Source organism: Carassius auratus, chromosome 23 (genome assembly GCF_003368295.1).
Source record: "Carassius auratus strain Wakin chromosome 23, ASM336829v1, whole genome shotgun sequence".
Taxonomy (NCBI): Eukaryota; Metazoa; Chordata; class Actinopteri; order Cypriniformes; family Cyprinidae; genus Carassius; species Carassius auratus.
In genome coordinates, this window is record NC_039265.1 from 17,863,621 (window position 1) to 17,891,586 (window position 27,966).

At 38.9% G+C, this 27,966-nt stretch overlaps 3 protein-coding genes and 1 long non-coding RNA gene across 5 annotated transcripts; all 4 read right to left on the bottom strand.

Annotated features, from left to right (window-relative positions):
* Window positions 1-779: 779 nt before the first annotated feature.
* On the bottom strand, window positions 780-6,624 carry LOC113041619 (cytochrome P450 2B4-like). The gene is made up of 9 exons (XM_026200252.1): window positions 6,403-6,624; window positions 6,152-6,305; window positions 4,349-4,501; window positions 3,976-4,136; window positions 3,581-3,754; window positions 3,356-3,497; window positions 2,974-3,161; window positions 1,197-1,338; window positions 780-1,114 (listed from the first exon to the last, which is right to left on the bottom strand). Exons 1-9 carry the CDS (start codon window positions 6,592-6,594, stop codon window positions 924-926), a joined length of 1,497 nt encoding a protein of 498 aa, XP_026056037.1. The 5' UTR covers window positions 6,595-6,624; the 3' UTR covers window positions 780-923.
* A 3,103-nt stretch (window positions 6,625-9,727) lies between these two features.
* Window positions 9,728-14,647, bottom strand: LOC113041628 (cytochrome P450 2J5-like). Its single transcript, XM_026200262.1, has 8 exons — window positions 14,555-14,647; window positions 13,179-13,331; window positions 12,780-12,940; window positions 12,298-12,471; window positions 12,013-12,154; window positions 11,455-11,642; window positions 11,239-11,380; window positions 9,728-11,153 (listed from the first exon to the last, which is right to left on the bottom strand). The coding sequence occupies exons 2-8, from the start codon at window positions 13,321-13,323 to the stop codon at window positions 10,963-10,965; spliced, it is 1,143 nt and encodes a 380-aa protein (XP_026056047.1). The 5' UTR covers window positions 13,324-13,331; window positions 14,555-14,647; the 3' UTR covers window positions 9,728-10,962.
* Window positions 14,648-14,682: 35 nt separating this feature from the next.
* LOC113041631 (uncharacterized) lies at window positions 14,683-16,295 on the bottom strand. The gene is made up of 3 exons (XR_003275424.1): window positions 15,960-16,295; window positions 15,809-15,851; window positions 14,683-14,714 (listed from the first exon to the last, which is right to left on the bottom strand). It is a non-coding gene; the product is annotated as an uncharacterized LOC113041631 (long non-coding RNA).
* A 4,794-nt stretch (window positions 16,296-21,089) lies between these two features.
* LOC113041616 (cytochrome P450 2J5-like) lies at window positions 21,090-27,452 on the bottom strand. Of its 2 annotated transcripts, XM_026200247.1 has the most exons (10): window positions 27,356-27,452; window positions 24,912-25,014; window positions 24,605-24,758; window positions 24,205-24,357; window positions 23,809-23,969; window positions 23,313-23,486; window positions 23,073-23,214; window positions 22,192-22,379; window positions 21,693-21,834; window positions 21,090-21,610 (listed from the first exon to the last, which is right to left on the bottom strand). In XM_026200247.1, exons 2-10 carry the CDS (start codon window positions 24,927-24,929, stop codon window positions 21,420-21,422), a joined length of 1,323 nt encoding a protein of 440 aa, XP_026056032.1. In that variant the 5' UTR covers window positions 24,930-25,014; window positions 27,356-27,452; the 3' UTR covers window positions 21,090-21,419. The 2 variants fall into 2 exon arrangements, with proteins under 2 accessions (XP_026056032.1, XP_026056031.1); XM_026200246.1 differs by lacking the exon at window positions 27,356-27,452 and having other exon boundaries at window positions 24,912-25,165.
* Between the last annotated feature and the right edge of the window lie 514 nt (window positions 27,453-27,966).

Sequence of the window (27,966 nt, forward strand, 5' to 3'; positions counted from 1 at the left end):
AGGAAATGAAATTGAAAGAGTTAATGAGATAAAATTCTTAGGTGTTATTTTGAATGATAAATTGAATTGGAAAGATCACATAGTTTATATTAAGAGTAAAGTTTGTAAAAGTATTGGGGTCTTGTATCAGGTTAAAGATGTTTTAGACTGTTTTTCATTGCATATGTTGTACAATTTCCTAATACTCCCATATCTTGAATACTGCACAGAAGTCTGGGGTAATACATGCTCTAGTAACACAAGATCTCTGTTTTTGTTACAGAAAAAAGCATTAAGGATTATCAACAAGACAGGCTACAGAGAACACAAAAATAGTTTATTTGTAAATTCTGGACTTCTAAAATTCAAAGATTTGAATTTCTAATGATGACTAACACGCTTAAAATGATGATAATTAAGTGTAAAGATAGGTATTACTGAAAATACTTGGTGTTTGGGGTGAGGATTGGAGTTGATCCATTTATAAAGTAGCTTTTTTTTTTTTTTTTTTTTTTTTTTTTTGATGTGCACACGTAACCGACAGGTACCATAAGATTTTCTTCTTCCTGTTACGTTTTTTTATTTTTATTTTATTTTATTCGTTCATGCACGTAATGAATGAATGAATGAATGAATGAAGTTATGTATGACTTGTGCAATAAATGAATATATGTTTTTATCAGCTGTTTGGACTCTCATTCTGACCCATTCACTGCAGAGGATTCACTCCTGAGCAATAATATATAATAAAATACATGAATTTACTACAAGTATAAAATAATTATAATAAACATGACGGATGACAGTAAAATTAACATTTAATTTTTGAAAACATTAAAATATGACATTCAAAACTGTTGACATACATTGTCAAGGAAATAAATGATTTTTGTTACAGGAATGACATGATGATGTCTGTGAGACATGGTTTGAGTTGCTGATGGTCACTCTTTGGTATCTCTGCTACGGCAGATGATGTTGAAACTCTGAGGAAAGTGAAAAACACCCATGACCCCATCCATGTCTATGGTCTGTGCCTCTGGTGGCCAGGAGAATTGAATCCGCTGTAGGAGAGACGTGATGTACAAGAAGAGCTCGGTCCTCGCCAGAGTCTCCCCGAGACAGACCCTCGGACCTGATAACAAACACACAAATCATTACAGTAAATCTTCCTCATGGTTAAATCGGTTTATTAATTTGACAAACAGTTGACTCACCCAATGAGAAGGCGATGAAAGACTCTGGTTTGAAGAAGTTCCCATTCTCATCCAAGAAATTCTCCGGGTTAAAAGCGTCCGGATGCTTCCAGTGCTTCTTATCACTGAAAATTGCTGCTAAGTTTGTCATGATCATAGTTCCCTGTATGAGGAAAGTTCAACAAAGTTGAATTAAACTTTTCAAAGTTAAACACATAACCCGTACTCAGAAAATATGAAAATGGTTCAACAGCTTGTCACTGGGGCAGAACCCTTTTGTACATTCTTTATCCCTAAAGGGTTTAAAATATTAACATATGAGTACTCTAAGGTACTGATATAAAAAAACTTTAGGGGTAATGAGGGTACACAGCATGTCCCTCTGATGGTTTTGTCCCAATGACAAGCTGTTTTAACTTGTACCTCTAAAGGTACTGTACAATTTTTGAAAAATAAATTTTCTGATTGTTTCATACTAGAATCAGTCATACTTGAACTGGCTTATTAATTCATTACATCACAGTGTACATTTGTAAACCCTGGAGCAACATTAGGTCTGAAAAAAAGTACTCATTCACACAGTGAAATCATTTCAACAATTTTTATGTTGAAAAACAACAAATACAATTAGCAGCACTATTTACTTTGTGTTTGCATAAAATAAAATAAGTAGCATTGAAATCAATGATTTGGGTGACTTACAACATCACATTATCAAATTTACTACATGATCAAATAAAGTTCTGACAAAAAAAATATGAAAGAAGTTAATGAAAATGTAAATCCATTCTCTGACAGCAGGTGGCGCTTATGGATCCGCAGAAATAAAGCTGTTTCCCCAGTAACAGCTGTAAACAAAGCAGTGCTGACTCACAACCACCAATTTTTTAGGTATCCCATGGAGTGAAGATAAAAAGCAAATGCCATCAAAGCTTTTCTGAAGATATTTGGTTCCCCCATATGCAATCACAGAATTTATTAATTCATACATTCTTCATAGAATCTCTCTCAGCACTGTGCCTTACATTATGTTTTCATAGAAAATGAAACCCAAACTGCATGTTGCATCTGCATGAGATTTTAAATAACTTTGCCTAATGCTGAGCAGTATTTATCGCAAGTTTTTTTCCAAATCCAAATAATCAAATAGCCTATGGTTTTACGGAGAAATGTGAAACGGTAATGATTTATCATCAAACCATAACTGTGTCATCACAGTGTGAATTCCTTCTTCCACTAAAACCTTCTTACATAATTTCATTTTTATAAAATTAATTTAGGTGACTGGACGAGTAAGGTTTGATTTGTTTTGGTTTGTTGTAATAAAAAAAAATATACTATCTTAATCTAATTTCTTTATTCTTAGATTAATCTACTTTTTATACTATGAAAAAAAAGTTTTATTATGATATCTGCTGATATTTCTGATGTTCTTTATACACACCCTCAAGTCATGTTGTTCATCAACAAATTTTTTAACAGGTTTTTCTGGATCGAGTTGTGGCCTAATGGTTAGAGAGTCTTGTAGAGTCATGAAGGTTGTGGGTTTGAGTCTCAGGTCCAGAAGGAATTGTAGGCAGGGGGAGTGAATATACAGCACTATCTTCCACCCAATACAACGACTGAGGTAAGACCCTTGAGCAAGGCACTAAACCCACAAATGCTCCTCGGCCCCCACAGCATTATGGCTGCCCACTGCTCCGGGTGTGTGTGCACTTGGATGTGTTAAATGCAGAGCACATATTTCAAGTATGGGTCGCCACACTTCACTTAACTTTATTCATGCTCCATTCATTACCTTGGGAATGTCGTATCCTCGTAGTTTTGTGGGTTGAGTTGTTTCATGAGCAACGCCAAAGGGTGCAATGTTGGCACAGCGCTGAATCTCGTGAACAGTGGCGTATGTGTACGGTAGTTTTTCACGGTCATCCATGCTGGGCAAGCGGTCGTAACCCAGCACCCGAACAATCTCCTCATGACATCGCTCTGTGTTGTGCAAAAAAAGGGGAGTGAATTTGCATTCTCTGAAGGAAACAATGGCAGCAAAACAATGGTGTCACATTTAAGATGTATTGTTTTAAATATTAAAAATATGTAATTTTAATTTAATTTTTTAATTTAAAACATTGGGAAAAACTTTGGAAAACTATGGGCCCACTGTTAGCGTTTAGCTTTAGCACCTTGTACATCTGGGTTTTGAATCAAGTAGATGAGCCCCCATCTGATAGTGTTCGCTGTTGTGTCGGTTCCAGCCAGAAACAGGTCAAGTGTTGACATAACCATGTTCTCTTCATGAAACGTGGATCCCTCGTTAGACTTTTGCTGCTCCAGATGAAACAAATCAATCAGTTTACTGAAGCTACATGGATAAATGAGAACCAATCTTTCATTAATAGGGACCTCACTTTCTCGATCTCCAGCAGGTAGGCATCAATGAAGTCTCGAGGGCTGTCTGGATCCAGAGTTTCCTTGTGTTCTCTTACTTCATTCCGGATGAAACCCAATAACTCAGTGAAGTTCTGCATGATCTTCTGGTGTGGCCCAGGGAAATGCTTGATGAAGGGGACTAAGTTTAAAATCTGAGATAGAAAAACTATTTTAAGTTCATTGAGGAAATTATGGAACATAATGTATCATTCCCATTCCTTGTTTGTAATCACTACGGGTCCCATGACTCACCACCTAACTAACATTAAAATTCTGCAAATAATAATTTTCAAACAGGGTGACCATTGTCAATAACAACTAAATGAATTAAATAAAATAGAAAATGAAAAAAAAATGAAGAATTTGATCATACCTGTACCGCAGTTGTCCCTGAGAGCATGAAGTGATCATTCAAGATTTTCAGAAGGTATGAGAAGTGTTTGTTGTCATAGTCGAAGCGCTCTCCAAACACGATGGAGCAGATAATGTTAGAAACCGCATTCTGTATGTCATGCTGTGGGTCCATAGATTTGCCTAAAAACATACATCAATATGTGTGCAAAAAAGGCTAGTGCCAGTTTATATTCAGTCCAATTAGAATAAAATTTACAATTATTAATGTACAAATGGTTTCAGAAAGTGTTTCAGAAAGACTTGGATGCTGTTTGACCTTTGAATGCACAGGTGAGCTTGTCTGCATCCCAACACTGTGGAATGAGTTCAAATAGAGCATAAACATGTCATACCTTCTGCTTTAAGCATTTCAGCAATCAGATAACGGCTTTCCTCTAACACACGATCTTCTACTGATTTCTTCCCCAGGCCAAAATTCCTGAGTGTGTGCAGAGCAAAGCGCCTCTGCTGTCTCCAGGAGTGACCAAACGTGACCATTATAATACCTATGAAAAAGAGAACAAAGCATTAAGCTGTAGTTTACAGTGAATTTAGAACAGCTAATTGTTAGGCATGACACAATACGGAGTAAATAAATGTAAGGGGTTAGAACAGCCAAAAATGAAAACGCTGTCATTACTCATGTCGTTCCAAACAAGCAAAACCTATGGTCAACTTCGGAACACAAATTAAGATTTTTTTTTTTTTTTTTGATGATTACGTTGGTTACATTTAGGGAAAAGTGTGCATGTGCATCGTGCTACACTCCAAAATGGGTGAAGATGTGGGAGAATGGGGGTGGGTGTTGAATTTTTTTTTTCTTAGTGCACAAAAAGTAAACTCATAGAAACTGAAGTTTAGCCACTGATGTCACATGGACTGTTTTACCGATGTCCCCATGTTTCTAGGTCTGAGCATGGGAACATGTCAGTTGTGTTGCTGTCTATGAAGGGTCAGAGAGCTCTCAGATTTCATCAAAAATATATTATTAATACTTTATTAAATAAATAAAAATAATTAATTTAGCTGAAATACATAATACACGCACAGAATACATTGACTGACTGATTGCACAGACTAAGCCACAGCGCGCGCACACGTCACATCAGGAAGCATGCGCACCCTCAGATCAGTTGGACGTGGTTGTGTAAAAGAGGTAAAAATAATCTCCTCTGTGCATGCTTTTTGAGGTGGTGACCATAGACCTCCATTATATGAGTCACAGACAACAACGGTTTGACCTAAAAATATAAAAATGGGAACTACTGCGAGAACAAAGAAACCTACATCTTGGATGCCCTTGAGGTAAGCTAAAACATACCAAAATTTAATTTGAAATGGACTATAAAATAAGTGGCTTGTTGTTTTCCTCAGTTGTAGGTCTAAGTTGCTTTGGATAAAAACGTCTGCTAAATGAATAAATGTGAATGTGGAACTGCAGCAACACAAATGCAATAGTGCATACAATAGTGACGTTCATGCGTGAGAGATCACTTCCAGGGCTTTCCGCGATTGCACAGACTAAGCCACAGCGCGCGCACACGTCACATCAGGAAGCATGCGCACCCTCAGATCAGTTGGACGTGGTTGTGTAAAAGAGGTAAAAACTATATAAATACTGCTCGTTTTCTTACACAAACCGCTCGTTTCGTGTCTTAGGTCATCAATGTGTACTTACGATGGGGAATTGTTTAATTTGGACTCCTCTGTGCATGCTTTTTGAGGTGGTGACCATAGACCTCCATTATATGAGTCACAGACAACAACGGTTTGACCTAAAAATATAAAAATGGGAACTACTGCGGAAACAAAGAAACCTACATCTTGGATGCCCTTGAGGTAAGCTAAAACATACCAAAATTTAATTTGAAAGTGAACTATCCCTTTAACAAGGTTACAGGTGTATGGCATCGAATGCAGATCAACCAATAATAATCAAGGACCGGAACTATCCGTTTTATAACCGATCATTCTCGAATCTGATTAAGTACTAAAAAAATTTACGCAAAGCAAAGGGACATAGTGTCATTGGCTCTAAACAAAATAACCCAAAAGTACAGTTTCTTTAGTGGAATCTACTGTGAAAACCACCCTTTGCTGTAAAAGAGTACTATAAAACAACCACATTTCAAAAATCTAAATAATGTTTTACTTACCGAGTCCCTTGGATAGCCAGTCTACAAGAGGCATAAACGGTCTTCCAGAAAAGGCTTCCTGAACAAAGGCTTCCTTAGTGACCTGGATTGTATTCAGGATTATCACTGGTTTCCTCCCAATATACACAGCAGATATTTCTCCATACTGAGATAGCTACTCAGAGAAGATCCACAGCAAATTTAGTGCATCTGAATTTTAAAACAAGTATGAATGAAATGTTAAATTCCTACCAGAAACAGCAAAGACTTACTGATCTAAAAGCCTCAAGTGGCTTCTTAAAACTTGGTATGGTTCCCACAAAAGGCAGCGGTCTGGGACCAGGTGGAATTTGACCTCTGCGTGAATTTATCCTGAAGATCTCAAACAGAACCATAAAGATCAAGCCCAGAAACAGAGCCAGGCAAACAGAGGTCAGGTCTAACTTCATTAGAGTCGTCCACATGATGACAGATTCATTCCAAGACAAACACAAAAGCAGCAAAGACTGGTGAGCTTTATAAAGCAAAAGAGGAAGAGGGTGGAGACACTGAAGAGTTGGACTTGCAGTTAACCCTTTCAGTTGTGTTGATACAACGGATTAGATAAAATACATATATGAGTTCCTTCATCCCATGCATTGAGCATAAAAATAAACTAAATAAATAAATCTATCATCAAGATGCATTTAACTTCAAACTATTGCTTTCAGAAAAATTAAAAGTCTACAATCCATACCATGACTCTCTGCAGTGAAAAAGTGATGTTATCTGAATTAGGAGAGAAAACACTGTTCATCGGTGAAAACTGTTAAAATTCTGTGAGCAACAGAATATTTTATATAATCTATGAACAATCATAACGGTTTCCTTGTACCAGAAGAACAAACTTGACAAAAGACATAATGAATGTTGTAAATAAATTATTGACTACCTTACAGATGTCTAATCAGAAATAATAATTGTTCCTCATTCACATGATGCAAGAGGCATGTAAAGGTGAAAAAAGAAAAAGAAAAGAAAAAAGTACAACTAAGACAAAGGTGAAGAATTCAGTCACTGAAGTTGATGCAACCTCAAGCAACACAACATTTCCACATTTGCAGGGGCGTAGCCAGGATATATTCATTTATAGGGCTGGTCAGGTAGGGACCTCCAACCCGTCCTGTGTGGAAGGGCATTCCATCCCACACAGAAAAATGCCCCTCTTGTGGGGTCCAGGTCACCCTCAGTTAAAATCTGTATTTTATACCATGGTATATGAATATAGTAATCATTCAGTTCAACATCATTATGGAATTTCACTGTCATAACACTGGCTGGTTACCGATTAGAGCGGGGCAGTGGAAGATTTCTCTTTTGTTTTTGATTTGCTTCAGTGTCGGACTGCAGCAGGTTTCAGTTTAAATGCAGTGCTGTCTTTTTAAAACTTGATGCACATGACTCAGATCTGACACACATCCAAACTATTTGCGATCATTTAAGAATTATAACTCACCATGAATGGGCATTTTGACATAATTTTGTGTGTTTTTGCCTGCTGAAGCATAAAAGAGAACTAAGCTAATGGGGCGGCAGTGGCTCAGTGGCGGGGCGGCAGTGGCTCAGTGGTTCATGTAGGTTGTCTACAAACCGGAAGGTTTGTAGAAAAAAACGGAAACCGGAAGGTTTGTAGACAACAGGTTCGATCCCCGGCTCCACCTGACCAAGTGTTGAGGTGTCCTTGAGCAGGACACTTAACCCCAGCTGCTCCCGATGAGCTGGATGGCGTCTTGAATGGCAGACACCGCAGTCGGTATATGAATGAGTGTTTGAATGGGTGAATGTGAGGTTATGGGGAAGTCGTGGCCTAATGGTTAGAGGGTTGGACTCCCAATCGAAGGGTTTGAGTTCTAGTCTTGGTCCGGACGGAATTGTGGGTGGGGGTAGTGCATGAACAGCTCTCTCTCCACCTTCAATACCACGACTTAGGTGCCCTTGAGCAAGGCATCGAACCCCCAACTGCTCCCTGGGCGCTGCAGCATAAATGGCTGCCCACTGCTCTGGGTGTGTGCTCACAGTGTGTGTGTGTGTGTGTGTGTTCACTGCTCTGTGTGTGTGCGCATTTCGGATGGGTTAAATGCAGAGCACGAATTCTGAGTATGGGTCACCATACTTGGCTGAATGTCACTTTCACTTTTTTTTTTCAGCTAGTGGCACTGTCTGAATCTATAATATGTTGTGGTCTTACAATATGGTTTGGCAATTTGACTGTTAAACTTAGGTCACAACTTCAAAATGTGGTTAGAAGAGCTGGAAAATAATTGGTATGTTGTCTCCACTTTCTCTTCAGGAAATTTTTGAGAGGTCTGTTAGGAAGCAGAGTCTTAAAATTTTTGGTGACCCAAGCCATATTCTCCATAAGGAGTATGAGCTAATGCTCTCGGGCAGGAGATATATAAACAGAACTTAAACAGCATAGGATGAATTGGACATGTTTCTTTTGAGCCTATCAATGCAGTATTCAAAGAAAGGTGTGAAGCAGCATGTTTGAAGTTGGTTTCAAACTCTGACTCAAACGTACAAGGTGTGCACATGACTCTACAGCACCTCTGAACTTGGAAAATGTTCAAACAGACCCTGAAATTCTCTTCTGTCACACATTCCTCCAAAGATTTCTTCCCCAGGCCAAAGTTCCAGAGCTTGTGTAGAGCAAACCGTCTCTGCTGCCTCCAGGAGTGACCAAATGTGGCCATTCCGATAACTTACGAAGAGTTAACATGATATACATAGACGAGTTGAACAAAGACAGAGAGACGACTTAAATTCATGCATAGCCCTGAATTGGCTGACAGAATCTTAGATTTAGACGTGCTGTAGACAGCTTGAGACTCTAATCCAGACCAAGACCATATTTACACGGTCTTAAAAGGTTTCAGAAGACACACATACTGATCAAACTTCACTGGTTGATCAAGACCACCTTTTCTAGGTACCAAAAATCATGTAAGAAACTGTTTTTAGGTTTAGATTCCAGCATGGTCTGCCATGATATCTACTTAATAATGGAGAGCCAGTAGTTACACAATTTATCAACAAATTTACAATTATTATTATTTTTTTTTTATTTAATTGAAATTTGGATGAATTAAAATACTCTACAACACCAAATAATTTTCAGCAAAATGCATTACTGACCATATCTGTCAGGAGTCTATTTTTTTTTCTCTGATTGTTTCTCTCTCTCTCTCTCTCTCTCACACACACACACACAAACACGTGCGCTATCGCACAGCTGAACTCATTCTCAATCAGCACTTACTCTCCTGGCTATTTATACCTCATGTGCTTTTCCTCTCTTTTTGGTTTATTGTTTGCTCGCTCATGTGCCTTAGTTATATTGCTACTAATCTTTTTCCTGTTAGTACATGTATCAGACGATTTACTGCTCTGGATTTCCTGTGCCAAGTCTGGTTCTCTGTGCTGCGGTTACTGCCTGGTGGAGTCTGTGCTTGTCTATACCTGCGAGTACTACCTGACCGCTTGGTTTCTGTTCGGATAGCGTTTTTCCTGCTCTGTGATCTCCAAGATGACCTGTGAATGACAGACAGCCTGTGTTGCATTTACTCTTTTTTGTTCAATAAATTTTCAACCAGCTTTCGCTTTTGGGTCTGTTTCGAACTGTGACAATATCCTCCAGTTACTCAGATTAGAATTGGGAGGCCTTCCTGAAAAAGATGAATAATTTTTCTCCATGGCTTCCTTCACAAGTTCGATTTTATTGAAGAGTATTGCTGGCTTTCTTCCAAAATACACAGTGTTCATCCCTCCATACTGAGATAACTGCTCAGAAAAGATATCACAGCACTTCAACACAACACACTGTCATACCTGTGAATGAAGTCAACACGTACATTTTATAAAGTAAGGTGAACATGAGACCCTTTTCAACAAAAGCAAAGCCTCTTTATTTAAGCAAACACTCACAGATCTTATGAACTCCATTGGGTTCTTTAAAAAATATGGAATGGTTCCCACAAAAGGCAGAGGTCTGGGACCAGGTGGAGTTTGAGCTCTGTAAGAATTCATCTTTAAGGTCGCAAACAAAACCTCAAAAATAAAGCCTAGAAACAGAGCCAGGCCCACAGAGGCTAAGTCTCACTACATAAGAGTTGTCCACATGATGTCAGATTAATTTCAAGACAAACATGAGCAGATGACCGTGAGCTTTATAAAGACAGAGGATAAAGTTGGAATGTCACTTGATTTTCCCGGTTCATGTTTTTGCAAGTTGTATAGTTATGCAAGAGGTCTGGAAAATGGTGTAAAGGTGACAGTGAATTGGCGATTTCCCACTTCACCCATGCCATATTCTATTTCCTTATACTATTTCCTAAAATATACTGAAGGTTTTATTAAATATTGTCAAAAAGGATCTGTATTATATGAAAACTTAAATTTTAATATAGCACACATATAGCACATACTGTAAATACATTAACTCAACCAGTTCAGCAATTTCAAGCATGCACCCAAACAGGATGTGTTGCAGCTCCATGTGAATTTGAGCCATAACTGCAAGATATAAATCTGGTTTGCGCAAGTATAAGCCTGACTTAGGTTGTTATATAAAAGATTACATCATAAGAAAAAAGCTTTATAATTTATAGTGGTATTACAACAGATTCCACACTATACAACAATAGCAGCATCTTTTTTTTTTTTCAAAACAGTAACTATTAAACTAGAATAAAATATTTCAGGGCTAAAAATATTAACATCAATTTGCCGACTTATATTTATAAACTGGTGGAAAATTTGAAAACTTGTGTAAATGTTGGAAAGTGTACTGATGGTCACTCTGTGGATCCTCTGCTGTGGCAGATGATGTTGAATGGCTCAGGCGAGCGGACTAAACTGACAATCCCGTTCATGTCTGGCCACTTCGCATCAGGTGGCCAGGAGAAACGAATCCGCTGTAAGAGAGAAGTGACGAAGAGGAAGAGCTCTGTCTTAGCTAGGGTCTCACCGAGACAGACCCTCGGACCTAATAAATGGAGATAATCAACAATCGTATCAACCTACTTGTTTTCACTCTAAGTCTACTCAAGTCATATTCAAAGGTGACTCACCCAAGGAAAAAACGAGGAAAGACTCAGGTTTGAAGAAATGTCCATTATCATCTAAGAAATTCTCTGGGTTAAAGGTGTCTGGGTTCTTCCAGTGCTCCTTAGCAGTTAAAATTGCTGTTAAGTTGGTTAATATCACAGTGCCCTAGAACCACAACATGTGTTATCGAAAAACAATTTCAATTAAGAAACACAAGACAGCTATGCTCCATTCATTACCTTGGGAATGTCATATCCTCGTAGTTTTGTGGGCTGAGTCGTTTCATGTAAGCCGCTGGAGGGTGAAATGTTGGCACAGCGCTGAATCTCGTGAACAGTGGCGTATGTGTACGGTAGTTTGTCACGGTCATCCATGCTGGGCAAGCGGTCGTAACTAAGCACCCGAACAATCTCCTCATGACATCGCTCTGTAATGAAACGAAAGCTGATGAGTAAAGGTTTTACTTCAAAGCTACAAAAAATCAATAGGAGAGCCATGAACTGGCAGCTGTTAAGATACGCATTTGGGCATACTTAAGTCTTTGGTTGTGCGACTCAGAATTAATAGTTAAATTAATGTGGAAACATTGTATAAATGAGATTTGAGAGCGGTGAAGAAGGGCATTTTCAGTGAATAACGAAAACAACTTTTTCTGTTCTTCAAACAAAGCTATTACCTTTTATAAATTATCAGTTCATGCATTCCCGGGGTATCATTTCTATCAACTTGGAATCTCCTAGCACCATAATTTACTGTTTGAGCTACAGATTGCTGACAATCTTAAGGCTAAATAGTACCTTGTACATCTGGGTTCTGAGTCAGGTAGATGAGCCCCCATCTGATGGTGGTCGCTGTGGTGTCGGTTCCAGCCAGAAACAGGTCAGCTACTGACATAACCATGTTATCCTCATGAAATGTGGAGTCCTCGTTGGACTTTTGCTGCTCCAAGAAAAAAACATGCATTTCAGTTTAACCAAGCATATCTAGTTCCTTAGCAGCTTACTGTAATTTCACCCTTGGAATATTGTTGGTCCTGCAAAAAAATATTCAGTCAACAACTCTATTTGTCATGATGATCTCACTTTCTCAATCTCTAGCAGGTAGGCATCAATAAAGTCCCATGGACTGTCGGGATCCAGAGTTTCTCTGTGTGTTTTGACTGCTTCCTTGATGAAAGCCTTCAACTCTGTTGCATTCTGGTAAATTTTCTGGTGTGGTCCTGGCAAATGTTTGATGATGGGAAGCAGGTTAAACACCTGGAAAAGAAAATGGCTGCATATAACTACTACGCTGCATCAACTGCAGGAGTCTCCAGTCCTACTCCTGGAGTTCCACCTTCCTGCAGAGTTTAGTTTCAACTGGATCTTAAACACCAGATTGATCAGCCTTTTCAAGTTAGTTTAAGAGTTTGAGTTAAACTCTTTAGGAAGGTGGACCTCCAGGAGAAGGATTGGACATTCCTGGTTAAGTGATTGCCTACAGCCTTAATGAACATGATTGACCTCCTGATCCAGTGGGATAGTCATAAGCTAAAACATTTACAGTATTTAGTACTTGTTCATACCTGTCCAACAAGGGACCCTGACTGAATGATGTTCTCCTTCAAGATTTCCAGAAGGTATGCAAAGCGCTTGTTATCATAGTCGAAACGATCCCCAAACACAATGGAACAGATAATGTTGGATACAGCATTCTGTATTGCATGTTGGGGGTCGAAAGACTTGCCTTCAACAAAGAGAACCATGTGTTAGTCTCTGTCAAGTACTGATTTAATGCTTTGAAGAGAATCTTGCCAAGTAAATGAATTTAAATTGACATTACAGCTGGCATTAAAACAGATCTGGTTTAATGGCATTTGAAGTCAACGTAAATACTGAGCAAGAATTATAAAGGATGTCATTGTGAGTCTACAATGCCTCAAAACATTAAAAATGTTCAAACAGTGACTACAATTCTCAATAACCTTCTGATTTGATCATTTCAGGAACCAGGTAGCTGCTTTCCTCTGTCACACGTTCCTCCACAGACTTCTTCCCCAGGCCAAAGTTCCTGAGCGTGTGCAGAGTAAACCGTCTCTGCTGCCTCCAAGAGTGGCCATATGTGGCCATTACGATACCTTAATATGAGAGAACAAACCTTTAGAGTTAACAGGATATACATAGATGAGTTAAACTAAAATGGATGCATAGCCCTAAACATCTTGACAACCTACTGTAGGTCTACTAAGTTGACCTTGGCCCCACTGGCTGGCAGAATCTCAGATTTAGATTCACGGTAGACTGCTTGAGGCCCAAATCCAGACCAAGACCAAATGTACATGGTCTTAAAAGGTTTGAGAATAACACATCAAGATAAAAACTCCTACTTCCCTGGCTGGTTCTTCAAGTGATCAAGACCATCTTCAACCAGATACCAAAAAGCATGAAAGAAGATGCTTTTAGTTTTATGTTCCAGCATTGCCTGACATAATCGGGGCTTTCGAACCATGTACTGTAGCTCTAGGAACTCAGTTCTAGGAACTAGCCAGCATTGTGGTTCCTAGAGAACCAATTTCTCCCTCAGGCCGTTTTCCTGGCTGCATTCGCAACAGCAGCAGGAACTCTGAAACAGCCGTCAGTGGCATCTTTATGCACTGCATTTACAAGCACTTGATTTTGTTGTGGGTTATGTGATAACAGAGATGCAAATGCACGATTGATTCTCATGTCACAGTTGAGGAACCCTTGTGCATGCATAGTAAAAGTATAACCTGTGGGGAAAAGGCGTTTTAAACCTTATTTTGGGGCAAAGTCATCACAATTTTTCATTGATTTTCAGTTTTTATGTCCCGGTGACCAGTGAAGGTGCAGTTCTGACTCTATGCCCTGGTCTTGTTAGTCTGAAATAGCTGCCCAGAGGCATTGCCAAGATGGCGGCCGAGTGGCACGGCTTGCCTAAAAGGACTTTGCTTTAACATAACATAAACTGGGGTCTTCTGTCGGCTTGCAGGAAGCAGACTGGAGGCATAGCCAAAAATGGGTAAACAATGACATGATGAAGGAAATGTATGGAACACGCCTTAAAGAAAAAACTGTATAAAAGAGTGTGCAGACACAGACTCTGGAGATTCCCTGCGGGGTCTCTCGGCTTTATTGTCTCTGAACAATAAAGTCTTATCATCTGGCATCAAAACCCCAAGACTTTGAGAATCATTTCTCACAGCATCGGCAGAAGCCACAACACTCTGAAGTAGGAGCTAATTTAGTTCCCCCATACAGAGTTCCGGTGTGAAAGCTGAAATTTGGATGTACTAATATACCCTACAGCACCAAATCATTTTCAGAACAACATATTACTGACCATATCCTTCAGTGACCCAGATTAGAAGTGGTAGTTGTGGCCTTCCTGAAAAAGATGATGCATTTTGGACCAGGGCTTCCTTCGCAATTTCGATTGTATTGAGAAATATTGATGGCTTTCTGCCCAGATAGACAGTGGCTATCTCTCCATACTGAGATATCTGCTCAGAAAAGATTTCACAGAACTTAAACACAACTAAAGTTTAGACAATAGGTCTCATTCACTAACAATTGCATGGATAATTTTGTATTTGTACACACAGGAGAACTTTTCATGAAAAATCTCCTCCTAATTCACAATATGTTTGTATGTACAAGAATTTGGCGTTCTGGCTAATGCTTTTGATAACGGAAAAACTATGTAAGTATACTATATTTACTGTGAATGTTTTTAAAATTGTTGTGTACCTTTTTTTTCCAAGTTTTTTTTTTTTTTTTTAAGGTAAAAAGGCATAGAAACAATTAAATTAAAACTATTGGACTATTTTTCTCTGTAATTACTGTGCAAATATACACTTGTTCTGTGTTTAAGTACAACTTGTTTTACAGTGTAAATACAACATTTGCGTGCTGCATTTTAAAGCGGTGCTTGTTCCCCCCTTATTCTATGTAGTTACAGGGTAACTGACTACAACAAAACTGCTCTGAAATGATTGTTTATACAGTAGGTCATACATTATATCAGGTAATATATCAATAAACATGGTGGACTGTTTTATTCAATTCAAATATTGTTTGAAATTAACTATAGGTCTAACGCTGGGTTATATGAACCCAAAAATGGGTTTTTTAATTAAAATCAAACACAATATGACAGGTAGCATAATACAGTGTACTACAGAAGGGGATTAGGGTCAAGCAATAATAATAAAGGAAAGAGGAAAAAGTCATTCAATTTCAAGAAAAAAAATTATAAAATGTTGAGAATAAACTCATTCAATTCAGAGAAAAAAGTTATTGTCCAGGGGCATATATATTAGGTCAAAATGCACTTTCTTGTCAGTGATTAAAGTTGGCTCTTTCTGTGCACACCAATGTAATGGAATGTATTTAAGATAAAATAAAATGTTATTATTTACTAAGTTTTATTATATAATTTATATGATAATACAATTAATGCAACATGCAACATACTTAGGATGAATCTAACTTCTTCACATGATAGAGTAGTGCTTTTTGTGTATGTGTGGTTTAGTTCTTACTATTTTTGTTTCATCAAATTTCATGATTTGTTCTTAAAATAGTTCATACTCACATTTCACACAGATTTGTGCATACATATGCTTAGTGAATGAGACCTATTGTAGAGAATGAAGGCAACATAGCAATCAGATTTCACAGAGCAAAGTGAATTTAAGACATCTTTCTACAAAAACAAAGCCTCTATACTCAAAGCAAACACTCACCGATCTTATGAACTCCATTGGGTTCTTCAAAAAATATGGTATGTTTCCAACAAAAGGCAGCGGTCTGGGACCAGGTGGAGTTTGACCTCTGTAGGAAATAATCCTAATGAGCTCGAACAAAACTATAAAAATAAAGCCCAGAAACAGAGCCAGGCCAACAGAGGCCAGGTCTAACTTCATAAGAGTTGTCCACATGATAAGAAATTTGTTTCTAGACAAACATGAGCAGCAGACGACCGTGTGCTGTATAAAGACAGAGTGAAAGAGGGTGGAGACAGTAGGAGTGGGAGTCTGACGTGCTGGTTCCTGTTATTGTCTAGTTATTATGGTTAAGGCTGCAAGGTTCTAAACATGAAAGACATAAAGAACAAAAATATATGTATCCAGTGAATGGATCTAAATGAAGTTCACTCAGAGGAAAATAAGCTGCAGAAGACAAGTTGTGCAAGTTTAGTAAATAACTGACTAGCTCAAAGATCTAAACTACCATGAAGTTCACCGTTGACACTAAACCTCAGCACAGCTAATGGATATTCTACACCCAAATCTTTTCTTTAGGAATAGTTTGCATCATGTGGCCACATCATTTTCACGTTCCCACGAATGAATATCTCGTGGCCACAACAAGACTAAGTGAACTCAGTTGTTAAAACTAGCTTCTTCCACTTGAGACTTCTGGCTATAAGGTCAAGCAATACATGCTACGCAAAGACTTTGAAAGAGTCATACATGCTTTTATTACATCGCGATTAGACTACTGTAACTCTTTGTATGCCGGTTTGGACCAGTCATCACTCCGAAGGCTACAGTTAGTGCAGAACACCGCAGCTCGACTTTTAACCGGGACCAAAAAATGTGAACACATTACACCGGTATTGGCCTCACTTCACTGGCTTCCTGTTTGTTTTAGAATGAAATTTAAAATTGCATTAATTGTTTTAAAAATCTTGAGTGGGTTGTCTCCTTCATATATGATGGAGCTTCTACACGTCCACACACCCGTCAAAGTACTGAGGTCTTCCGACCAGATGCTCCTCGATGTGCCCAGATCTAGGCTAAAAAAATAGGAGACAGAGCATTTGCAGTGGCTGCTCCTAATAGCTGGAATAGCCTACCAATTTATGTAAGAAAAGCTCAGACTATTGAAACTTTCAAGTCCTTCCTTAAGACGCATTACTGTGCTTTGGCTTTCAATTCTAGTTGCGCTTTGATATCTTGACCTGTTGGTTTTGTTTGCACTTTGTGTAATATTGTCCGTATAATATTTTTTTTTTCTCTTTGTTCGATCTTGTGAAGCACTTTGGTCAATTATGATTGTTTTTAAATGTGCTATATAAATAAAATTTAACATGATTTAACTTGAACCAAAAATGACCCATCCCAGTCACAGTACAAATCAACAAGTTCTCGAGCTTTGCTACTCTTTTACCTTCATACATACATGAGTGTGAGAAATTAATGACAGAATTTACATTTTTGAGTGATCTTTCCCTTTAAGTTTACAAATCTAGACAAAAGCAAAGCTTTTTTTACAGGTTAAGTCAATACAGACAATTAACACCATCCAATGACATCACTTTTCGCAAACAAATCAACCTGCCTTCAGCTACTTTCACTGAAAATTTGGTTTAGTACTGAATTCATACACATTTTTGAAGCAAAGCTACATAGTGTAGTTTGGCTCTCAATAATGACCATACACTGTTAAAGGTAAAGGTTTTTATTGACATCTACTGTGAAAACCTCCTTTTGGAACCTTTAACTGTAAAAGTGTACTTTAAATATAGGATGAAACAGTCTAAAGTCCACATTTCAAAAATTAAAAAAACATGTTACTGACCAGGTCCTTTGTTTAGCCAGTCTATAAGAGACATGGTCTTCCAGAAAAAGTTTCCTGATCCAATGCTTCCTTAGTGACCTGGATTGTATTCAGGACTATCATTGGTTACCTTCCAAAATACAGAGAAGACAATTCTCCATACAGAGATACTGCTCGGAGAAGATCCACAATAACTGTAGTGACCATATTAGGTATTCATCAATGCAATAAGTAACCAATGCCTTAAATATTGCAGAAATAATGCACTATTAGAGACTTTCTAAATGCATCAAAAGATAAAAAAAAAATAATAATAATAAAAAAAAATCGCACATCTATTATTAACCAATGGATCTGATGTTTGTCACGGTTGGTAAACCGTGATCTCTGGGTTTTGCACTTTGTGGGTGAAGTCTGTGTGTTTCGCGTCAGCACTGATTAGTTTGTGGGCGTCTCCGTTAATTGTCATCAGCAACAGCTGTCACTCATTACTCATCCCTATATAATGGCTTGTCTAGCGTCTTGTGTTCGTGAGAGCGTTGTTTCCTGTTTGTAACCTGTGCCCTGCTTTCTTGTGTGTTTCTGCATTGGATGTCCGTGTCTTCCCCGGAACCCCGTCCACTCTACACAACCACCATCAAGCAACACCACTTACCTTCGGCTCGCTTCCCCGCAGTTCCTGTGTCACCCTCTCCTGCTGCCAACTCACCTCCGCCTTCCGGATTCATTATTCCTCACCACCATCTTGGACTGTGCATTCCTCCCAGCATTATTTGTGTCTCAGTTTTGTATTGTCTCATTATTCTCATTAAATATCATTAACCTTGCACTTGCTTCCTGCCCCTCCTTCACCCAGTCGTTACAGAACGCTATCACCGAAACATGGAAGCAGCGATCACCACTTCACTGTCTAAATTCATTCACCACAGCGTCACCCGCATGGATCAGCAGCAGGAGAGCATCGTGAACACCGGACGCGCGATCCAAACGCTGGTGACACAGGTGTCCGAGCTCACCCAGCGGTTTCATCAACTCACCTCTCCCACTGCGCCCATTGCACCGCCTGCGCCACCCGTCCCCCGAGAGACCTCCCAGGACCACTTCCGGCCAGAGCCGCGACTGCCGGCACCAGAGAGTTACTCCGGTGAGCCAAACTTTTGCAAGACTTTCCTTAGCAAATGTTCCATGCATTTTGCATTGCAGCCCCGCACCTTCGAGGCAGAGGAGTCCAAGGTTGCGTTTGCTCTTACCCTACTCTCTGGCAGAGAGTTTACCCAGGCGGTTAATCCGAGGGTCCACCCAGAGTGCCAGGTCGATTAGGCCATTGAGCATTGGGGGCAGCTCGAGGAGGTAGATTTCCTTCTGAACACGGTCGACCAGCCCATGCATGAATCGATCCCACTGTGCCGCCTCGTTCCACTGGCACGCGGCCGCCAGGGTGCGGAACTGAATGGAATAGTCCGCCACTGATTTTTCTTGTTTAAGGTCTGAGAGCTGGTGAGAAGGAAATCTACCTCCTCGAGCTGCCCCCAACACTCAACGGGTGGATGCTCGGATTAACCGCCTGGGTAAACAAGTCAGTCCTACACGCCATTATGTCTCTCCGGAAAGGGGCCGCTCGAGTCGAGAGAACATGGTCGGTCCCATCTACGATCACGAGGTGGGTAGAGCTCGGCTTTCCCGGAGGGAGAGAGAGTGGTGGAGGTCCTAAGGACTATGCTTATATTGCGGTGGCTCGGAGTATTCCATCCATTCCTGTCCGGTAAAAAGATCCCACCAGGTAGTAAGTTTGAGGCTACTATCGGGTGGGATCTCCGCCGGGAAGTCCTCAACCACATCATCAACTCTCCTTCCGGTGAAACTGCGGTGGGAGAACCACAATCACGACTGTCACGCTCTTCTGGACTCTGGGGCCAAAGGTAATTTCATTGACTCTCTCCTTGCATGTTACCTGAACCTTCCAGTCCTTCCTTTGTTTCATCCCATCCATGTCACCGCACTCAATGGCCAGGAACTGCCCCACGTCACCCACTACACAGAACCCATCACTCTGCTCACCTCAGGCAACCACAGTGCTGCTTCTCTTCCGCCGCATCGTCCCTACGACTGTGCGATAGATTTAGTGCCAGGTAAGTCTCCGCCTAAAGGCAAACTTTACTCTCTTTTTATTCCGGAGAGGGAGGCCATGGAGAAATACATTTCTGATTCATTGGCATCGAGGTTCATCCACCCTTTCTCTTGTGCAGCGGTGGCGGGATTCTTTTTTTGTGGGTAAGAAGAATGGTTCTCTGTGACCTTGTATGGACTACCGAGAGCTGAACAACATCATAAAAATATATACATATAAAGAACACCTATCCGTTACCGTTGATGTCTTCAGTCTTCGAGAGGTTACAGGGAGCATCCATATTCACAAAATTGGATTTACGTAACGCTTATCATTTGGTCCGCATCAGGAAGGGGGATGAATGGAAAACCACCTTCAAAACCCCTAGAGGGCACTTTGAATATTTGGTGATGCCGTTCGGGCTCTCCAACTCGCAAGTGGTTTTCCAAGCACTCGTTAATGACATGTTGAGAGACATGGTAGATCAGTTTATATATGTTTACCTGGATGACATACAGGTTTTTTCTTCATCTCTCCAGGAACATGTTCAACACGTCAGACGAGTGTGGGTCTCATTATTATCATTAAATATCATTAACCTCGCACTTGCTTCCTGCCCCTCCTTCACCCAGTCGTTACAGTCGTACAAAGTCATTACAGTTGTACAATGATGAAAACATAATAAAAGACATCTTGTCAAGTGAAAAGCTCCGTGTTTATAATAAATACATTTATCATTAAGATGTTTTTAATGTTGCTTCAGGCTAAACAAAGTAGTCCTCTATACACAATATTGCTTTCTTTATAATGAAAAAGTAATCTCGCCTGAATCAGGAGAGAAATATGAACAGTTCACCCTTTACAAGGGACAATTGTCTTAAATACTTCTAAATAGTTATTGCGTACCTTTCTCTGTTTATTAAGTAGGGCAGTATGATTACGATAAATAAACATTTTTATATTAGGCTAAAGATTTAACAAGATTACCCATAGCATGTGCTCAGCCTGTGGAAGATGACCATGCAGCACGTCACAACATGTCTATTTGAGTAACATGATCCCGTAACTCAACCAGCTTTACGACTTTAACCACATGGACATAATAACTACTGTATAATCTGCTCTTGTGCAGAGTCTGACTGTAAATTTACATCTGAATGTTCACTGATACTGGTGGGAAAAAAATGAAAAGATATTTCCAGCAGATTTAAAAACCTTTATTCTCTAAATGAGAACTGTTCGATTAACCATTGTTTTTCAACTGAAGTATAAACACTTCAGTATAGAAATAATATATGTATGCATTTACTATACAATAAAATAAAATTCATAATAAAGTAATTAGAATATGTATCAACTGAAAATAAAATAGTTTTGTTCCTTTAATCAAAATTACCTGAAAACTGAATAACAGATATACAGTACACAATGATTTAGATGAGCCAAGATGCTCTTGTGTGTCTCAGCAGCTTTGTTCTTCAGTAAGTATGATGGCCTAATGATGTCTGTATGTTGTTTTTGGGGTTACTGATGGTCACGCTTTGGTATCTCTGCTGCGGCAGATGATGCTGAAGTTCTGAGGATAGCGGACGAGACCCATGACCCCATCCATGTCTATGGACTGTGCCTCTGGTGGCCAGGAGAATTGAATCCGCTGTAGGAGAGACGTGATGTACAAGAAGAGCTCGGTCCTCGCCAGAGTCTCCCCGAGACAGACCCTCGGACCTGATAACAAACACACAAATCATTACAGTAAATCTTCCTCATGGTTAAATCGGTTTATTAATTTGACAAACAGTTGACTCACCCAATGAGAAGGCGATGAAAGACTCTGGTTTGAAGAAGTTCCCATTCTCATCCAAGAAATTCTCCGGGTTAAAGGCGTCCGGATGCTTCCAGTGCTTCTTATCACTGAAAATTGCCTCTAAGTTTGTCATGATCATAGTTCCCTGTATGAGGAAAGTTCAACAAAGTTGAATAAAACTTTTCACAAATATAACTTTAAACCCATATTAACCCTCTATCTTTTTCAATGTTTCATACTGGAATCACTTCTTACATAGTAAAATATTTACAAGAGTGTTTGGAAAGTGTACTGTAGGCTTATGAAAAGCCTCAAAGTCTCATGTTGTTAGTGAATGAGTGATTCAGACTGTCTGGATCAAACGATTAATCAAAAACATCTGACTCAGTATGGACAGTTCTTTACAAATATATTGCTAATGGAAAGCCAGTCTTTATGTTAAGTTTTACAGTGAAAAATGACTTAAGTAACTTCAGTCATTCATCCATGCTCCATTCATTACCTTGGGAATGTCGTATCCTCGTAGTTTTGTGTGCTGAGTCGTTTCATGAAACACCCCAAGAGGTACAATGTTGGCACAGCGCTGAATTTCGTGAACAGTGGCGTATGTGTACGGTAGTTTGTCACGGTCATCCATGCTGGGCAAGCGGTCGTAACCCAGCACCCGAACAATCTCCTCATGACATCGCTCTGTGTTGTGCAAAAAAGGGAAGTATTAAATAGCGACATTTGAACTCAGAATAAAATAGTGTTAAGGTGTTTGGTGGGCAAAATCCAGTCCCCTAACAGCAGACGTACATCATTGAGACATCTATTTAAAGTCTGCATTTACATCTTCAAGACATTTTTTTTTCTTTTTTTTTTGAGTGTTTGCTCAGCTTTAATATGTGAAGAGGACATTTTCGATCAGACAGACATCTGTCAGATGTTTGTACTCAGCAGATGCTTTCCAGATCTCATGATATTTAACAGACATCTCGGCAGAAAGGCAAAAAAGTTTCAGATGCAGAACTTGCTGGCTATTAAAGTTGGTTACGCGAATTCGCTGCAATGACCAACACAAAGCTAGTTATAGTTTCTGTGTGAGCAGTTCTTCATACATTCCTGAACTACTTCCATTATAAGATGCAGTCACATTTATAATTGTTCTGGCGAAGTTTTGCCTGTGAAATCCATTAAATGCTGCAGATTTCTCCATGCAGATTTTCTCTGTGAGTTTAATTGAGTTGGTCATGCAGAACACTTTGACTATTAAAAATTTACACCAAATACTAGACCCACAAATTTTACACTTAATGCGACTGCACTACTTTAAAAGATCAGATTTCAAGAAATGCATCTACTAGAACAAGACTGTATTGTTCTTATCTTTAGCTTTATCACCTTGTACATCTGGGTTTTGAATCAAGAAGAGGAGACCCCATCTGATGGTGGTGGTTGTGGTGTCGGTTCCAGCCAGAAACAGGTCAGCTGTTGACATAACCATGTTCTCCTCATGAAACGTGGAGCCCTCATTTGATGTTTGCTGCTCCAGATGAAACAAATCCATCAGTTTACTGAATCTACAGCTAGTTTCTACATGCATGCATATGAGAGCCTTTCTCTCATTAATAGTGATCTTACTTTCTCGATCTCCAGCAGGTAGGCATCAATGAAGTCCCGAGGGCTGTCTGGATCCAGAGTTTCCTTGTGTTCTCTTACTTCATTCCGGATAAAACCCAATAACTCAGTGGCGTTCTTCATGACCTTTTGGTGTGGTCCAGGGAAATGCTTGATGAAGGGGACTAAGTTGAAAATCTATGGTAGGAAAACTTATAAGATTCAAAAGTTTTTTGAATGACTGAAGTAAAATTACATAATAATGATAATAATAATAAACAACAATAATACAAAATCCAACTAAAGGTATAACTAAACTGTGCCCAACTTCATGCAAATGTATTATTACATTTACATTTATTCATTTAGCAGACGCTTTTATCCAAAGCGACTTACGTCATGCAATATGCAGACACATAATTTAACACACAGATATTAATTATTTTCACACAGGGTGGCTGTGGCCAGTAACAAATAAATCAAAATAATTTTCTACCAAACATGAAAAATTTGATCATACCTGACCTGCAGCTGACCCTGCAAGCATGAAGTTTTCATTCAAGATTTTCAGAAGATATGAGAAGCGTTTGTTATCGTAGTCGAAGCGATCTCCAAACACGATTGAACAGATAATGTTAGAAACCGCATTCTGTATGTCATGCTGTGGGTCCATAGGCTTGCCTAAAAAACATGCATTAGTAGGCTATGGGAGAAAAAAAAGATCTGTGCTTTTATATGGAGTCTAACATAAATAGAAATGTAAATGCTAAATATATATGTGAAAATCAACATCATTGTTGTCACAAATGTTTAGGAAACAGTCCTTGGATGCTGTTTGACCTTTGAAAGCACAGATGAGCTTGTTTTCATCCCAACACTGTGGAATGAGTTCAAATAGAGCATAAATATTTCATACCTTCTGCTTTAAGCATTTCAGCAATCAGATAACGGCTTTCCTCTAACACACGATCTTCTACTGATTTCTTCCCCAGGCCAAAATTCCTGAGTGTGTGCAGAGCAAAGCGTCTCTGCTGTCTCCAGGAGTGACCAAATGTGACCATAATAATACCTATGAAAAAGAGAAGAAAACCTGATCAAGTATTAAATTCATAATCTACACATTTTTAAAGGGTGGGTAATTTGGTTTGGAGAAGTGCACATGCAATCTTCAAAGTAAAGTAGCTTTACTCGCATGTATGCTTCCATGAACAATATTTAACAAATATTGAAACTATTGAAGGAAAAATAGAGTTTTAGAATGAAATATTATGTAGTCGACATTTCAAAGTATCTAAATAACGTGTCAACCTACTGACCAAGTCCATTAGTTATCCATTCAATGAGAGGCAAAGATGGTCTTCCAGAAAAAGCTTCCTGAACCAATGCTTCCTTAGTGACCTGGATTGTATTTAGGATTATTGTTGGCTTCCTTCCGATATAGATAGTAGAGATCTCTCCATATTGTGACACCTGAGAATAACAAAGCAATTAAACTGATAAACTGTTGTGAACACAAGGGAGATACCACCTTCTGAAAATGTGTGTTCCAAATTAAACATCTTATTTCAAAATATGTAAGAGTTAAATATTAAGCCCTTACAAAGCAAATCAGTAAAGACTCACAGATCTTATGAACTCCATGGGCTTCTTTATCAACTGTGGTAACACTCCCACAAAAGGCAGCGGTCTGGGACCAGGAGGAATTTGACCTCTGTGTGAATTAATCCTAAAGATCTCAAACAGAACCATAAAGATCAAGCCCAGAAACAGAGCCAGGCAAACAGAGGTCAGGTCTAACTTCATCAGAGTCGTCCACATGATGACAGATTCATTCCAAGACAAACACAAAAGCAGCAAAGACTGGTGAGCTTTATAAAGCAAAAGCGAAGAGGGTGGAGACATTGGAAGAGTTGGACTTGCAGTTAACCCTTTCAGTTGTGTTGTTGATACTGATATGATGAATGCATACACCCCAATAGCCGATGTTAAGCATAAAAACCTGGAACTACTAGGCTATATAATCGATGAACAATCAAAGCAGAAGGTTTAAGCATTGCAGCTACTGACAAAGGAAGGAACACACATCCTCTTCCCATTTAAATTCCTTTTCCCTGAGGAAATTCCTCAAAAATCCACAATGGTTCCCTACAAGTTTACTGATGAAAAAGACACATGGCAAGACTGAATGGCTGTGGTTAATAAATTGACTACTTTACATTTGTCTTAAAAAAAAAAAAAAAAAAAAAAAAAAAACTAAAAAGGTGAAGCACAAGAATTCAGTTATGGTGAAATGAACTTAAGGCAACTTATTTAGGCTACACATTTGGTGTATTTTATGTTTGACGGTACTTTGGTATTTCCTGAAGTAGTGTACATGGTATGTGAAAATAATCTAGTTCAATAGGCTATTAAATATGCAACCAATAATTTCCATATTCCAACTTCCATTCCATATGCAATGTGTAAATTCCTATTTTATCTGTGAATGGCTGGAAGTCCCATATCCCAAGCAAAACTGTCGAAAAAGGAAGCTTGTTTAACCTCGTGAGAGAACTGTTGACGTAAACTGCTTTTCTTTCATCATAGGTAGGCTAAATGAACACAGGAAATCAAGATTTCTAGTCTTGTGTTAGATTCATAACGGCTTATGTGATGTACGGTTCCGTGTCGAAAAAATAAAAGGTGCTGTCTGAAAAAAATTAAAGGACTGTCTAAAAAAATTATAGGACTTCTTCCTCGAAAACGAAGGCGAAGGCGAAAACGAAAGCGAAAAGTTTGGCTCGCGAATCATTCTTTGCGATCGGTTCTTTTTAATGAATCGATCGAACCGCGAAACAGACTGAATCGTACAGGTTACATATTAGACAACAAAAACATTAAGACCTTACAAATGCAGGTTTTTAAACTGCTGGCTTATGTATACACTTTTATGACGGGTGTAAAATAAAGGAACGATATGCTAAAATTCTGTTTGGCAGTAAAGAATAGGCCTACAATTTATCATATATCGGATGAAACTTCTTGTACGTTGTGCTTTTCGTATGTGGTGATGGCAACAAACTCGTAAATCCGCTGATAAATGTAATTCAAACCCTATAGTAGCTACATGTTGAATAGTTGAACCAAACGGTTCTCTGAAGTTCGAAAGAGTCGATTCAACAAAAGATTCAGATTAAACGAGTCGAGTATAGGTTAGTTTCGATTGGGTTTAAATGCCAGATGTAGTAAACAACTTCATGCAAAGTAGAAGAGTGCGTTTATATTTGATAAGTTCGATTACTACGAATGCATTATAAAACAGGCGACTTTTAAAACTTAACATTAACAGAATTCGCTGTAACAATCAAGAAAATTAGCCACTTCAGGCTCGTGAAAGATGACACAGAATGGAAGCGGAGGATCAGCGAAGCTGTACAGTGCAGTGCTCGCGAGAGGAGCTCCACCATCATCCGATACTCGTGAGTACATGTCAGCCCTTCATAGTTTTAGCCATAGACAATTACAGCACAGTTTTACAGTGAACAGTTCACGGATCAAACCAATTGGCAGTAACACAATGCCGTTTTACTACCATGTTTGTTTGGCACCATGTACTATTAAAGCTAACGTTATATTTTACAAAGTTCTTCTTTAGAAGTTCTTTAGAGTACATCTTAAGCTATAGTTGGCAGGTTTTTCCAGCCTAGTCATAGCTGGTTTAGCAGGCTTGCTTTAGATGGATTTCAACTACTCTGAGGCTGGAAACCAAACAGCTAAAGACCAGCTTGACCTGTTTAATCAAGCTACAACCAGATTAAATCAAAGTTGTCCAGCCAACCTGCTTGTTTTAGTAGGGGAATCTTGTAAATGTCATTTGATTACTAATAATATGAACTAGTCACCACTTCATTATTATTATTATTTTGTAATATAGTTCAGATCCAAGTATAACCAATATTATTTGAAAATTGCCAGTGTTATTATATATGTTATAGCTTACTGTAGTCCTGCATTATGTGCTGCGTTTGAAGTAACAATATTTTATTATCTATCTATTCATCCATCCATTCTCAGAACCAAGCACTGACCTGATGAAGCTGAAGAACGCACTTCGGGGTCTGATGGTCCAGTATCCTAACGGTGTCACTTTGAGCAAAGCACGCAGGTCCTGCCCGCTTCTCCTAGACTCTGTGGTGCTGGACAGCTATGCTTCTGTCCGCCAGCTCTTAGCATCCATGCCTGATGTGGTCACACTAAAAGGACTCGGTGTCCAGACATTCCTTCTCCCTCCTGCCACTAATCGATAGGATGGGAAGATTCTGAAGGATAGCCTTTGTTTAGAGATCACGTATCCCACAATGCTTTGCAGTCAAACTGCAGTGGTGACCAAAGCTGATACTCCAAATGTAAACATTTATTTTCCACTAAACTGTGAACACAGACACAGTTGGATTTTTTTTTTTTTTTTTATATAATCACAGCATTTTTTCAATGGGAGCAGAATTCAATCAAGAAATAAGAGCAGTGTATTCTTAAAATACATTATAGAAATGTTTAAATACATTGTGTTTACATTTTTGAAGACCACAAATGTACTTAATTCTTTTTTACTATGAGTGCTCACACACATCAGGAAATCATTGTAAAATTGAGGAAGTTGTATCAACTGTGATTAGGCAACTCAGGGATTGTTCTTCTT

Coding starts and splice junctions, on each gene's coding strand:
- LOC113041619 (XM_026200252.1), bottom strand. CDS start 6,594: ATGTGGACGACTCTAATGAAGTTAGACCTGACCTCTGTTTGCCTGGCT. Junction 4,137..4,348: donor TGAAATGCTTAAAGCAGAAG/GTATGACATGTT, acceptor GTATGTTTTTAG/GCAAATCTATGGACCCACAG. Junction 1,115..1,196: donor TTTCATCGCCTTCTCATTGG/GTGAGTCAACTG, acceptor GTTTGTTATCAG/GTCCGAGGGTCTGTCTCGGG.
- LOC113041616 (XM_026200246.1), bottom strand. CDS start 25,106: ATGTGGACGACTCTGATGAAGTTAGACCTGACCTCTGTTTGCCTGGCT. Junction 23,215..23,312: donor ACCTGCTGGAGATCGAGAAA/GTAAGATCACTA, acceptor CATCTGGAGCAG/CAAACATCAAATGAGGGCTC. Junction 21,611..21,692: donor TTTCATCGCCTTCTCATTGG/GTGAGTCAACTG, acceptor GTTTGTTATCAG/GTCCGAGGGTCTGTCTCGGG.
- LOC113041628 (XM_026200262.1), bottom strand. CDS start 13,323: ATGGCCACATATGGCCACTCTTGGAGGCAGCAGAGACGGTTTACTCTG. Junction 12,472..12,779: donor CAGGGTCCCTTGTTGGACAG/GTATGAACAAGT, acceptor TTTCTTTTCCAG/GTGTTTAACCTGCTTCCCAT. Junction 11,154..11,238: donor TTTCCTCGTTTTTTCCTTGG/GTGAGTCACCTT, acceptor TCCATTTATTAG/GTCCGAGGGTCTGTCTCGGT.